The sequence below is a fragment of the Equus quagga genome, chromosome 5 (assembly GCF_021613505.1).
Source record: "Equus quagga isolate Etosha38 chromosome 5, UCLA_HA_Equagga_1.0, whole genome shotgun sequence".
Taxonomy (NCBI): domain Eukaryota; kingdom Metazoa; phylum Chordata; class Mammalia; order Perissodactyla; family Equidae; genus Equus; species Equus quagga.
Genome location: NC_060271.1, coordinates 127,036,891 through 127,052,130, shown reverse-complemented (window position 1 = coordinate 127,052,130; position 15,240 = coordinate 127,036,891). Strand labels below are relative to the sequence as shown.

Sequence of the window (15,240 nt, the reverse complement as noted above, 5' to 3'; positions counted from 1 at the left end):
CACGTCCCCCATGTAGTACTCCCCTAGCCCCCAAGTCGGCCTTTCTTTTTTTAAGGATTAGTTGAAATATCACTTCCTATGTAGAGTCTTCTCAGACATCCCCAGGAAATATTTAATGTTTTTCCCCATTATGCTGCCTCATCAATTCTTCATATCTTCATTATTATCACTTATTGCCAATATAATGAGAACTCCATGAAGACTGCTCCTTGTTCATCTCTCAATATCTAGCATACAGTAGGCGCTCATGTAAAATTTAAATGAATCCATTTTTATCTCATTTATTACAGAATTAATAAAGTGAGTATGTCCTATGAGTAAAATGCAATGCTTATCTCCACCACTATCTAGCTGGTTACCCATTATATCTGAACATCTTCGTTTCTAAGTTTTAACAGCTAAATTCATCAACTTCACCTACTTTTCAAAAGCTTAGTTTGATTCTCTACAAAAATGGGCTGAAATAATTTAAATGTCACTATTACCATGTAATAATAAATGTACTTATTACTGTCAAATAAGAAATAGCAATTCAATAACTAAAAAATAATGAAAGAAAATTAACGGGATAGTCAAACTCCAAACATCTAATGGGACTTCTGCTTTTTAAGACCTCATCATCAGTGAACCTAAGGCTAGGTATAAAAAATAATAAATTATAGCTGTACGTGACTTCTGCAGTTCACAACGTGCTTTTATATATTACCTCAAAATATCACGGAACTCAGACATAACAAAAGGATATGCTTTAAAATAATATGACCACACAACAGCAAACTAGGTGTACCTATAGATAAAACTATTATCAATTTTTTGTAACTTATTTGCATGAGATGATATACTCATCATCATGTTTTCTAATAACCATAGAAATAGACCTCTTTTGCCACTAATGTTTTGTTTGAAAACATTTTTATTATATTATCAGATGCGTAATCAAATGCTTTTATCTGCCTGCAGGCATCAGAAGTTCTAAATACCTCCATTATTCTGGGGATAGGCATCACATTATCAGATGTGACATTTACGAGTGCGTACTATATGCCCATACCAAGCGCTAAGTGAGGTATGCCCACAGAAGGGAGGTGTAACACAGATTGAGGCCATAAATAGGATCAAAGTTAAGCAATTAAATTCAACTTATTAACAAATCACTAAAATAAAATGCGTCAGAAATATTTATATTAGGGTTATTAAAATCCAGTGTATACTGAAATACTGTACTATAGACAGCTATATGCCATAACCTTAAAATCAAAATGTAAAATAAAAGTAAATGAAAAGGATCATAAATCTAGGAAACACAGATGCTCTGAAACGGCTAAAGCATTTCTATTCCCCGGACTAACAAAACAACCTCTGGCCTTTCACGATCTCTAACTTTTACCAAAGCTGGTATACAAGAGAAACTGCTTGCATACAAAACGAATTTTCCCCACATAAATAGTTCTAAAGACCAAGATTATCAGATATTAGATATTAATATCAGACATTAGCACTTATAATGACAGACCAAATGAAAACAATTGGATTGATTAAAATTACTCCTTACCTCATACGTTGCAAGCCGATCTAAGTAGGTTAATAATTTCAATCTACAACGGCAAAGTTCCTTTTGTTCCAGTGTTAACCTGTTTTGAATAACTATATTAGGCCACTCATATTTACATAAAAGCACATTTCTCTAAGAGTTAAAACAGAAGAAAAATGATCAATATTCCACTGAGCTCAAAAATCATGGAATAGTACACAAAAGCACAAGGGTAAATGAATATTAAAAGGAATTTGCCTTAAGTTGCCAATATAATTTAGAGCAATTACCACTAGTAAAGAACACACTTAAATGACTAGGTATTTTAAAGAAATTACCAAATGAACAGTAATAAGTCATTTACTTTGAAAAGTTCACTAATTTAAGTAGTTCTCGTCTCTTCTTGACATCTTTCTCCCTTTTCTTTTTGGCAGGCTCTTCATTAGGTGATGAAAGCTCCTCATAGGCAATACCGTCAATGTCTCTTTCACCAGGTAATGTAAATCTACAAGGAAAAACGGAAACCCAAATCTATGTTATTTTTTTAAATTTCAGGTAGTGAATAGATGCTTTCCCCTACTTTGATTTTATTAAGTTGATTTCCATAGTGACAGAAACAACCAATTATTTGAAAGAAAGCTTTTGCTATTGTAAGCAAAGTGATTCACTCATTCTATCCACAGGCTGGGCAAAAAGTCTTCAAGTCATCGGTAACCGTCATATAGAGAAATTTTAAAAATCAAGAAAATGAAAAGTACGTAGGAAAACGTGTTATACTCACCCAGTGTGAAACAAGCTATGAAGAAAACATTGCCCAGAGTTTACAATTTGAATCACTTCTATTCAAGGTCTTAAAATGATAACAAATGTCAGTCTCATTCACATTATTTATCAGATACACGATCACATTTATACCTCAAAAAAAAGTTTCAAATGTCTGATGAGCAATGACTCTTGTCAATTAACTTTATTATTAACTGAGGTTTTCTAAGCTGCTTAAAAGTTTGTGAGGTACTTTCACATGATAAATAATTTAATCACTCAAAGTAATTCTGTGAAGGGTATGATGCTACAGATAAAGAAAGTGAATGAAGCTCAGACCTGCCTCAGGCGCTCATGTGACTATGAAGCACACCCAGGTAAGTGCCCTAAGCCCACAGCTTAGAAATGGCCAGCATCCAATAAATGGTCATACAGATTGCTCTTTCCTTACCATCAAGCTACCACATGTAAACATATTTAATTTAAAGGAAAGAAAGCTGTGATCTCAGATAAGAAAGCATTGATGAAAAGCAACTGCTTCATTACAGAATAACCTAAATCAAGAGAAGTTTACTCTTTCCAATGTCTCAGCTTAAAAGTTCTCACAAAGCCACCTTTACTTTTGAGTCGAAACCTTTCTGTAACCAACCTGCCGTCGTCTGCTCCTTTCCCTATTGCTAGAAGAGCCTCCAGGTCTGTGCCTTTCAACCCATACTGAAGCAGTTCTTTCGCAGCATCCACATTTTCAGGGACTCTTTCCAAACACTCATGAAGAACCCAGGATCGTTTCTTTATTTTACTCTGGATACAAAGAAAAGAAAAAACAGAGGCATTCAAGAATCCATGACATCTGATAGCCCCTGACAACTGTCTTCTAGAATTATAAGGCTAAACCTGAGGGAGCACAGCTACCCAAGAAGCTGCCCACAGGCTAGAAAAGCTCAACAGAGAAAAGCCAATTCCTTAATGGTGATTAGAACTGGATGTAGGGAAGGGGATTCCAACTGCTCTCTTTCTCCTTCTAATGAGCCACACTGGAACGCAAAGCTCAGTACACTCTTTTGGAAACACAGAAAGATCTCTCCAAACTTTTGCAGTTGCTCTGTAGTTTGCATTTGGGCTATACAATAGAGTAGAAAATAAGGCAGAAAGGCAAGATAAGATTTATCCCGCTGTAACAAGCAAGCTTGATATTGAAACAAAACTAATGAGGCACGGCACATCAAGATTCTGCATTTACTTGACCATGAGATGCATCACAAAGCGCGGATGATAATTTAATCATGAAAAGTCCTGCTGTGCCGTTCTTCGGAAAGACCCAAGGCCTACTGCTCCCTCCCAACTCCAGTCACAATCCCTGGCTAGCCTTTGTCTTAGAAAGAGTCATTATGGTTACAAATTTAAAGTAAAATCTGACTTATATCCTATGTTCCCTTACATATTCCAAAATATCAATTCTTTCTTCAAATGTCTCAACTTATTTCCCCTCTTCCATATCTATGGCCTCCATACTAGTCTAATCATCAACACGTAACACTGCAGGAGTCCCTTGCCCTTGGAAGGGCTTCCCACCACCACCCTCCTTCCACTCCAGTTCATCTTCTACGCCACCTTCCTCTCCACCTCCACAGTCAGAACTCCACAACAAGCCCCCATTACCCTAAAGGTAAAAGCCTAAGTCATCACAAGCTTTCAACATCCTCCAGAACCCAAATCAATATATCTTTCTAATCGTATTTCCCAATGCTCACCATCATCAAATATCAGATCCAGCAGAGAAGTTTACTTACAGAGCTCATTTACTCATCCAAGAAATATTTACTGGGCACTGAACTAGACATGAAGATACAGCAACAAGTAAGACAGATTTAGTCAGTGGCCTCATGGCTCGTTTTCTTTTAATTTGCCAATACCATTTATCCCATTAAGAATGCCCTCCTCTCTTCCAACTCTAGAAGGCCTACTTTGCATCCTTCCAAATCCCTGCTCAAAACATCTTCATTATATGAAGCTTTCCATAACCAGAGTCTATAATGATTGCCACCTTCACTGGGTTCCCCCAGCCTTTATCTGAAATCTTGTATGTGTATAGATATGTCAGGCGCGAAGCTTGTCTTCTCAGTCAGATTAAAAGCTCCCTCAAAGCAAGGCCATGTCTATGTCGCTCCTGTGCCCTTCACACCCCTAGCACAGCGCTTTTACTCCTGCCTGTTTATTTAGCCGAACTGAGCATTTCCCCCAATAAAAAACGTACTTGCTCTAACACCTGTCAGCTCCTTCAGGGACAAAAATTGTCCTTTATTGTGTCCCAGAAAAAGCCATTACATGGGTACACATGAACTCATAAGCTCACTGTCCTGAGTCACAAAAGAAGAAAGATAACACAGGTTTGGTGTTCTGCTATTCTAAAGAAAATGCAAGTAGCTTTGTCCTCTTCCATTTTTTTTCATTCCCTCTCATGCTCTCTCATCTGTGACATCTTACTTACTTGGTTGAATGATCAACTTCTAACATACAATTTTTTCAGATTATGTTTTTGTTTATTTTTAATTACTCACGTACATAAAATTTGGGGGAAAACAAGTATCGTGAAATTTTCCCAACATCTCTTAGAATCTTCCTAAATGCAAAGGTATTTTCCTTTCTAAAGGACAGAAGAGAAGTCACAACCTTTAAAAGCATGCCATGAGTCCAACTACTTCTCACAAAGGTGCCAAGGATTCAAATAAACAGGCTGCATAGCAACTTCAACTGTGGTAGCAGGTAGCAGAACAGATCCAACTGTAAGATTTAAGCAAACAATGGGGTATCTTGCAAGCTTGATATGTCAGTTATCCATTTATCACCTCTCAGCTTCAAAAGTACTCTTCAGAGGCACCTATGGGATAGATAGCATTTCCCCTTTGCAGCTGACATGATATTGAGCTTTGTCAACAGAGGGCGCTGGAGGGCCACTCCAGACGAAGAGGCTCTGGGTTCTAGTCCTCATGTTCTCTGGTTCTTTTCTTGTTGCTTCTATGGCTTGACAGCCAGCAACGCATGTAGGGGACATCCAGTGGTGCTTAGTTCCCCCCTTCCTCCCACCCAGGACAACTTCCCACCGAGTTTCAGTTGCACTCCCATGAGTAGACTCCTTCCCAGTGAATCTCCTAGACACCTGAGGGAAAAGCTTCCCAGACTAGGCCTGCTGGCACTCCAGTGGGTGTTTTTTCTTTTCAGTCCTGGCCATGGTTCCTTATCTACCAGACCTGAGCTGCATACATGCTGGTGGGGGTTTCCTGCTTACCAGTCCCTGGGATTTTCTGACTCCCAACCTTGGCTCACTGGCACCCTAGCAACAGGCATCCAACTTGCCTGTCTATCCCACCTTTCCCTGCCTGACAATCTTGGCAACTACAAACCAGCCCCAGCCCAAGGCATCCCAGAGAACTCTCCATCCAATTCGCTGCAACCACGCTTTGTCCAGTGAAGTCTGAATCCCAGCCCAGGGAAGGAGGCCTACCTTCCAAGTTTGTTCCCTCCTTGCTTATGTCCCTTCAGTCCTAGGTTATCCCTAAGAGTTCTCTTCATCCTTTTCTAGTTAATCTCTCATTACTAGAAAATAATTCCCCCTATTAAAACTGTCCTTGTTCAAGTGACTGTGTGATTTCTGGCTCCTGACGGGACCCTGACTGATGTAGGTCAAGAGAGAGAACTGAGGTAGAGTAAGAGAAAGGATCAGGTGGAGACCAGGCAGTCGACTGGTTTATCAGTGAGTATTTTGGTCATAATGTCTTCAGCAGCAAGGTCTAGCTGCAGGGCCAACAGAACCTGATAATAAGATAATTTTTCCAGGTTGAATAAAACACTTCATTAGCTACAGAAAAGTCAGCAACGTAAAGTACTCTAATATGAAGTCCTATAACCAAAAGATATTCCATAAATTTGAATTTTACCACATTACCAAAATATTTAAACATACCAAGTAATTCTGAATTGAAGCAATGTTGACCGCCGACTTCCTCCACTGCCTCTGATACACTAGATCAGTATCCAGGCCATAGGTCTGAGCCAGAGACAAGGCTTCCTCGTACTCTTCACTTTCAATCTTTGGACAAGGAAATGGAAATAGGAATGTTACATTGCTGAACTGTCCACAGAGTCACTATGATGACGTGGTGAGTGATGATAATCCCTCGACCTACACAGCTTGTTACACATTTCTAACTGTCCTCGTGTGCACTGTGGTGCCAGAGGCTCACAACATTTTGAGAGGCAGATAGATCAGGAATTTCTTTTAGCACTTTAACAGAAAGATGAAAGACAGTAAAACGATGGCAATATCAGGACAAGCAGTGCAACAGGGACAGCACTGCGACTCCTAGGCCGGGGCTCCGCCCATAACCCTGCAGAAACAGCACAAGTAACCATAAAACACAGTGTTGGTCAAATCTGTTTCCCAAGCAAACCCCTGACTAGAAAATAGGTCTGCATTTCTTCCCTCAGCATTTGTAGTCTGAGCAGACAGCTGTACTTAAACACTGATAAGGTGAGAGCTGACAGTCACATGAAGGGTAGCAAAAACCCAGGCTAAGCCACAAAGTGGACAATCACTCTAAGTGAATTCATCTTTGATCCACTGTTTTTATTTCAATTACTCAGGCACGAAGATCAGCATTATTTTCAAAAGCTTTATAATACTGATATTGCTAACATGTCGATGATAGAACAATCCCTCTTTAAATGTTTTCCTTTATCAAAAAATTATTTTTTTCTCAGTAAAATAAAAAAACATCTGGATGCCTATGAATTCTGATAGTCCTATGATACTTCCTCACCTTCCTCTGATAAAGCTCCTCTGGAGTTGTGGAGCGCAAACTCACGAGGCGGTAGTTTTTGGTGATGGTTCGTGGGCGTTTCCGCAGTGGTGCAAACCGCTCCATCTCAGTCACTAAGTACAGGCCCTGTTTTATGTAACCAAAGTAGCGAGCCTTGGCAGATACTTCCTGATCAGAGTCCGAATCCTCCTCCCCTTCATCTTCTTCTCCACCCCTAGTCTCCAGACGAGATCGTTTGGGGGCAAGTTTAATCTCACACTAAATTGAAAAAGGAGATGTGAAATTAACAGTGAGGAAATAAAGACAAGATTTTAGAGTTAATGAGAAAAATATTGTTTAATTCTTCTCTGGTTTGATTCATTACATCAGCCATGTGATTAAGACCAAGAATGGAATTCAAAGGAACCCAACAGAAAACACTATATACATCTACAGCTCCAGAAATACGCCATGACGTTATTGGCTCCAAATCTCCAAAATTAAAGCTTCTTTTTCAATAGGTCATTAATGTGGTCTCAAAAATACATGCCTGGTAAGTATTTTACAGATATAAAGGAGTTGAGAGTGTTAATTTATTCACTTTTTGATATTTTTTACTTGCTGTGAAAAAATAAAACGTTGATTTTTTTCATCTATTCAGAAAATGAACATGAAGGTATTTATTTGCTTTACTGAGAATAGCTCTCCCACCTGCCCCTTTTTAAAAACATCTAACAACTTCACAAAGTTCTGAACCTGAAAGCCCGACTGCTAAAGGTAACTTTCACTCCAGGATTAACAGGTAAAATACACATGTACTTTCAAACACATTGGCTGCTTTCAAAGAGAAAAGATTACCTCCAAACTTAAAAATCCCCCATCATGGGTAGCAGTGACTTGAGGTGATGGTTCAAACCATTCACAAGATCTCCCCAGTAAATTCTTCAAAGTTTTCACTGATGAAACAGTCAAAGCACCAGAGCAGCGAGCCAAAGTCACTGCAGTGTCTGCCCACCAATTGACGTCTATCAGTGGGTAAAAGGACTCTTTATCTAATGCAGAAAGATAAATCAAATGCATCTGTCAACATGGTTTAAATACAATACATTTAGTCCAATAATCAATTTAAAAACCATTACTTAAGGGGCCGGTCTGGTGGCATAGCAGTTAAGTTCACGCACTCCGCTTTGGCAGCCTGGGATTTGCCAGTTCGGATTCTGTGAGCAGACCTATGCACCACTTACCAAGCCATGCTGTGGCAGGTGTCCCACATATAAAGTAGAGGAAGATGTTAGCTCAGGGCCAATCTTCCTCAGCAAAAAAGTGAAGGATTGGCAGTGGATGTTAGCCCAGGGCCAATCTTCCTCAAAAAAATTAAAAAATAAAAACCCTATTTGGGCCCTAACGATATGTTAAATAACAAGAAAAAATAAAATTTAAGTCATCACTCAAATTTTTACAAAATGGTAATTTATTTAATAAACACCTGAGTGCCAACAATTTGCCAAAGTCCAAAATTCTAGGGATGCGGAGATAAATATATTAAGGTCTCTCCTCTCAAAAAACAAAGAATATACAGATATGTCACCATTTTCAATATAAGTCGAAAGGTAGGTGTGTATAAAGTGTACATATTAAGAAGGTTATAAAAGGTTTTTGAAAGCATTCATATATCACTTTTCAGACAAATGTATGAGAGACATATAATCTTTTTAAAAATATAAGACAGATATATAATAGTTTCAATGCTGATTTCCTCTTAAACTTGTGAAGTGGATCAGGATATGTCACCCCAAAATATGCCACTTAGACATAAGAAATATTTTAAGGTGAAGGAATTTGAGAAACTCAAAGTTCTCTTCCTTTGTCTTCTCACTTCTCGAATCCTTTATTGTTTCTTTGCTAAGATGCTATGTAAGTCCAAGTTCCAACCAACCCTCTGAGTTACTCATCTCTGAGTACTCCTATGTGTAAGCTCGATGTACATGCTAATAAACTTGTTTGTTTTTCTGTTGTTAATCTGACTCTTGTCAATCTAATTTTACAGGGCCCCAGCAAGAGAACCTAGGAGGGTAGAAAGAAAATGATTTTTTCCTCCCCTACATGTATTATATCAACTAAAGAGCATTTTCATTATACAGTGAGAGTCTCTTAAGGTTTTAATTATCATATTTCATACAACTCACCTTTGATTTTTTTTCTCTTCTCAGTAGAGAGTCTCCAATCAGGATTAAGGTCATCATAGCCTGGCTAAAGATAAAAAATACACACATGACTTCGTGAGTCAACAATGTGAGAAAATCACAAGTACGTCATCAAGAACTAGGGATGTTTTAAAATAACAAAATATAGAGATGATTATTTCCTTTGATCTCTTAGTTATACCCAGATGAAATCTACTCCTGTCCATAATCATGAAAAGCAATTATTCTTACACTTACAGTGTGTACATGCAAGTACGGTGATTCAATATTTAATGAAGAAAAAAACTGTGCATAAGAACCAGACAGCAAGTACAGGATTAATACAAATGAAAGCAAGATACACCAACAACAAATTCCACACACACATACACATTTTCACACTGGCAGGAGAACAGCTCTGCTGCCGTGAACCAACACCAGCCTGAACACGAGTCCCACCCCGACCGCTTGTGAGCTGAGCAACCCGTCCAGGCCTTGGTTTCTGCAGCTCTGAGACTGGACTCTGCGCCCTCCAAGTTATCTTCAGGTCTAACTTTCTATGACTAAAAATTTACTAAATAAAAAAACATAACCATGCAATCCTCAAACTGAATCCATTCATTCTCTAATCTCATGGAACATAATATCACATTCACCTTTGAGAACATAAAGACACATCAATCTCTCTCAAATACCTTTAAAAAAGCAATTGAGATTAAGCCACTACCAGACACCCTCTTGGCTCACTGTTAATTACTCAATCTTCAGAATTACCATAGTACAGGAAAAAGACCAGCAAAAAATCATTTGAATATTTATCTGAAAACTTAAGCCTAAAAAAAGTGATGCTATACTTAAGTCAAAATGTGCTTTTTCATCTAGTGTAACACAATAAACATATATGTTTTATTACCAATTTATCAGCGGCTAACACTTTAGACTATTAAAATTGATATTTCTTCCAACCATCTGAAAGAACTTCCTGCTCTCTGCTACTATTAGTCACTCAGAGTAGTCTCTGAGAACAGAAGATATAATTCTTTAAACTTTATCCCAAAAAAATTACAGTAAAAGACTATTTACATACTAAGCGAAGAAATGGATTGTTCTAGTTTACATAATCATAAAAAGAAGATTAACTTTCAAAGAATTAGAATACAATAAGGTACATATTACTTAAAATAATCAACGAAACAAATCTTATTTGATCATTTATTAGGAATTTTAGAAGTTTTCAATGCCTCTGAATTACCAGCTGTACATGCTCCGGCAGCACCATGTGCACACCACCATTTATTTGTATGATGATAAGTGTGTCTCCCTACTCACATTCTGGAAAACACAAGGGGAGTATGGAATAACACTTTAAAACTTCAAGCCCGCAAACAACCAGCACCATAATTATGATTCAGCCTTGGGCAAATTTAAGAATGTATAGATCACAATGAAATATAACAAAAAATCTTGAGAAAAAAATCTTAAAAGAAATCATCTCATTAGCATAAGTACTTTGAGAATTCAAAGTGTTCTTGTCTTCATCAAAGCTAATGATGAGAAACAGCACCATGAACAAACTGTAACACTCTACTAGAGTCAGTCTCCAGACACTTTGGGACTAGACTGTTGCATGTGGATTGCTTAAACAATGGGTGTCTCTTGCAAATTCAGTTTTAAACACAAGGTGAAGAATTTTTTCTTCTGTTTCCAGAACTCTATAACAGTCAACCTTGTATTCTCAGATCCATCATAACGCCCACATGTCACAGTAGCTAAACGTTAAATGAGTAAATGAATTAATCAATTGTTTAAATCACTGAGTTCCAATATGAAAATTAGCTGACATAGGTCTCCCTACACCTTCTCAAAAGTGTGGTTTCCTAGTCAACGAATACTGTGCACTTGCACTGTGAGAGAGAGGAGGAAAACATCGGACATTACAGGCCCCACACCCAAGCAGGTAGAGGGCAAAGAAATGGATATAAATGAGTATAACCCCAGGTCTAATTTGACAACTGCCCCAAAAGAGATATAGATACAAGTGCTAGGTGTCTTCAAAGGATGAAGAGATCACTCCAGATATGGGCTTGAGAAAGACGAAGGGAGATCAAGAGGCACACAGAAAGCCTGATAGTATTATACTGGATAAGGTTTAGATATGGAAAAGGAGTGGAGGAGACATTCCAGTCAGAGAACACGACATGAACAAAACCCAACCTTGGACTCCAGGCTCTCTATGTGTGAGGACAACTGTGAGTTGGCCATGCTTTACAACATCTGATACAGTCTGTAGGCTGATGCTGTGAGGGCAGGATCACCAAGCTCCCATGACCTAAGGAGAGCACACCAGGGGTCCATGTTGACATATCCTAGGAAGCAACCTCCATGTCACTCCTCTTTGTAATGGCAGGCTACCACATGTCTGAAAACAGCCTAAAGTGCCCTTGCTTTATACTGTCATGTAGCCTAGAAGAGGATGTCCTAAGAAGATAGTTAAAGATTCTGTACAGAAAGGCTATTATGGCTAAAACAAAATTTTCTTCAGATTTAAGGATTTTATTTGTTGATTTTTTGTTTTTACAGCTAGAAGCTAAATATAACGAAGCCCCTGCCTCTGACAGCATAAAAGCAACGTTTCAAATGTTTATTTATTCCACAAACATTTAGCAGTATTTCATATGCCAAGCCCTGTGTTAGAGCCAATGGAGGAAGGTATATTCAGTGCCTTTTCTCAAGGAGCTCACAGTCCACAGGGAAGCTGTGGAAACAGCTGTGGACTATACCAAGATTAATCACATGAACTGTAATCTTCTCCCTTATCCTTCACTGATTCATCCATCTAACAAAATTAGCCCAGTACCTACTATGTGTCAAAGAGAAAATAAAATTAAAGTGGAAAAGACAAGTTTTGTGTCTACTACATCTAACGAAGTACAAATAGGCAAGTAATAAAACTTCCTCAGGGAAAAATTAAGGCAAAAAATGAGATGTAAATATATAAACATAACATATGGGAAATGTTTGAAATGAAAATCACTTTAGCAATTTTACTATATTCCAGACATGAACAAAACCTAATACTCACAGATTTCTAGCCAGATGTATTTCCATATTGACAATGAAAGCTGAAGTATTTAATCAACTCAAAACCGGATAGAAGTAAATCAGAATAGGCACTTCCACAACTATCTTTAATCATTAGATTTTACAGAGAAAATACTCAATCACACAAAGCACATTATGAAAACTAATAAAGCAGCGAATTACATGAAGAAAGCCACAGATGAGCTGAATTCACAATTTGGCAAAAGGGTTTAAGTTTGTATAAGGCAATGGTAACATTAGTTTCTTCTCAGGCAATATTTAAACTAAAATTATAAGCTGACTATATATTACTATATAATCTATTTTAAACAAATTGGCTTGTCCATTCATTTCCTAAAGCAGTTGTAAAGACAGGCAAAGCCCTGTGCTACCTGGCTGACCCAAGGTCACTGGACTATTGCTAAACGAATGAGAAAGGAGCAGCTGTTCAAGTGTTTCTCACCCAGTGATGAGTATACAAACCACCAATATATCTGGTAAATGACAAGATACCTCTTACTTAATATTTTCACATTTCCAGTATCTCTACCTAATGAAGCGCACAACTCCAGGAGGTGTCATTCATATAAGCTGCACAGCCTCTCTCCCCCTAGTTTTCCATTAATTTCACAGCTAGTACCTGATCTGCCCAGATAAAAATCAGTATTTCTAAATGTAAGCGCTATGAGAAGATACTCTGAAAAGAGCGTAACCTATGAAGTCAAAGGACCTGGGTCAAAACAGAAGCCTGATTCTAGCATTTAGTGATCTAAGATCTTTTAGCACTATTTCCATCTATTAAAATGAGTACAAAACATTTTTTCTTTAACAGGGCTGCTATAAAGCAAATGAAATGGATGAAAATTGCTTTGTGGATAGCCAAGCCTTACTATACAAATGCTATTTATTCCCCACCATCCTTCTTGCCGACACTACCAACTGAATTTATGTGCCTTTCCTCTGAGCTTATCTTTTCATAATACTAGCATGTTATTTTATATTGATTTGTTTGTAATTTCCCTTGTGAGACTATGAACATCCTAAGGGCAAGGACTGTGACTTATTGCATTTTCTACTCTTGCACTTGGTAGAGATTCAATAAATAGTTGAACTTTATTTTATGATTATTGTTACGAATATACTAACAACCCTCTCTTTACAGTACTCTTACATACAAGCTTTATAGCACTTACTCTAGTATGCTAGATTTTAATGACTCCCTTCGTATATTAAAGTCCAAATCTAAAATGCCTGATCCAATGTCATTAATCTCCAAGACATAGGTGAAAGACTCAAGCAAAGTACAGTTGTTCAAATTCCTTTTGGTGGACAAAGAGTTACCACCCTCACCTCACGTCCCACCATGTCATAAGTACTGTAAATATCTATTATAAAATTAAGGATTTACCAATCAGAGGCTATCTCAACTATGTATTCCAGTACCTGGTACATACTAACTAGCTCAAGAGTTCAACACATCTGAGAGGGCTGAAGAAATCTGTGTTACAGTTACTGAAAAAAAGGATTTGTCTCTGTTCTTTTAAAGGCCATCAGATATATAAAGCCTAATAAATATGGTTTTTTCCACCTTTTCAAAAATGTATTTATTTTCCCACAGTCATGGAAAGAGCATGGACATCAGAGTCAAAGAGATATGAAATCAAATCTCAGCTCTACTGCTTACTCGCTGAATAACCCCGGGACAAGATGAGTGCTTAATAAATAATAATATGTTGTTATTAAAGTAAATTTTGTACAAGCTGCAAGAATATTGTATACATGCACCTGGATCCTACCGAGCTATAGAAGCCTGAAATAAGCGCACTGAAAGAGACCAGAGTGAAAGAAACCAGTGAAAATGGTGAAGCCTCATAGGAGTTGTTTATGATGGAATGAAGTTTCAGAAAGCACAGAAGAAAGGGTTAGACAAAAGCAGGGAGCAGGGAGAGGAAGGCTCAGGAAGCAGTGTAAAGCAGCATAACGATCAGACTAGGAAAGACAGCAGGTCCACAAAGGAGTTTCCATTTTTACCATAATCTTAGAATTTTAAAGATAAGAATGGATAAAATTAAATGTTCTCTGTGTTCTCAACTTTGGACAAAAACGTCTTTTGAGGCTAAATCTGGCAGGCATCTCTGAGGGCAGAGCCTGTTCTGTTCCATGTGCTGAGCAGCACAAAGCCAAGGGAGAGCTTGGCAGCCACAGGCTGGTGAGGAGACGAACTCTGGAACGAGGCGGTGTGCTGAGCAGCAGTGGGAAGGGCTATGGCAGCAGGATTCGGTTCAGGAACTATGACTAAGCCACTCTTCCCTCAGCTAAGGATTCCACTACTGCAAAACGTCCTTGGTGATGGCAATCAAGTCCACGGTTTTCAGTTTTGTGAGCCCAAAAACCTATTTTTTCCAGTTTGCTCAGGCATTCAAGGTAAATAATTTATGCCAACCAAATCAGAAGAAACTGAAATATAATGCTAAAAATTTGTAACTTTGTAATAAAAGATACAACTAGCTTGGGAATTAAGCTGCATTACCAAATGGTCTGTCTGCAGCCTGTTCAGGGGGCACTGGATTAGAGGCACAGGAGGGGAGGTGCAAGCTCTTTGAGGTGCAACGGAAAAATCAGGCTGCACCAATTCCTGACGACCTGCCCTTCTAAACTCCCAGAGGGCTTCTGTTCAAAAGACTCGCACTCGGACAACGCTAGGGACAAACTTCTGGCCTGAACTCATCTCTGCCCACCATGCACCTCTGTTGCCATTTCTGAATTCCCTCCCTTTCCATCCCTTACTTTTCTGACTGCCTATTCCAAACTACTGAGATATCCATACTCTTCATTCCCGAGTTTCAAGATTTCAAAACAATTGTTAAGTTTTTTAAATAGAATCAGT

General features: G+C 38.2%; 1 protein-coding gene across 2 annotated transcripts in view; it reads right to left on the bottom strand.

Moving 5' to 3' along the window:
- The window catches only part of NBAS (NBAS subunit of NRZ tethering complex), a 337,182-nt gene that overhangs the window by 246,137 nt on the left and 75,805 nt on the right, over positions 1–15,240 (bottom strand). For both annotated transcript variants that reach the window (XM_046661718.1, XM_046661719.1), the window contains exons 13-19: positions 9,276–9,339; positions 7,948–8,141; positions 7,111–7,368; positions 6,255–6,380; positions 2,943–3,094; positions 1,896–2,036; positions 1,553–1,631 (exon numbers count right to left, since the gene is read on the bottom strand). In XM_046661718.1, the coding sequence (XP_046517674.1) occupies positions 1,553–1,631; positions 1,896–2,036; positions 2,943–3,094; positions 6,255–6,380; positions 7,111–7,368; positions 7,948–8,141; positions 9,276–9,339 (1,014 nt within the window). The remainder of the gene's footprint in view (positions 1–1,552; positions 1,632–1,895; positions 2,037–2,942; positions 3,095–6,254; positions 6,381–7,110; positions 7,369–7,947; positions 8,142–9,275; positions 9,340–15,240) is intronic.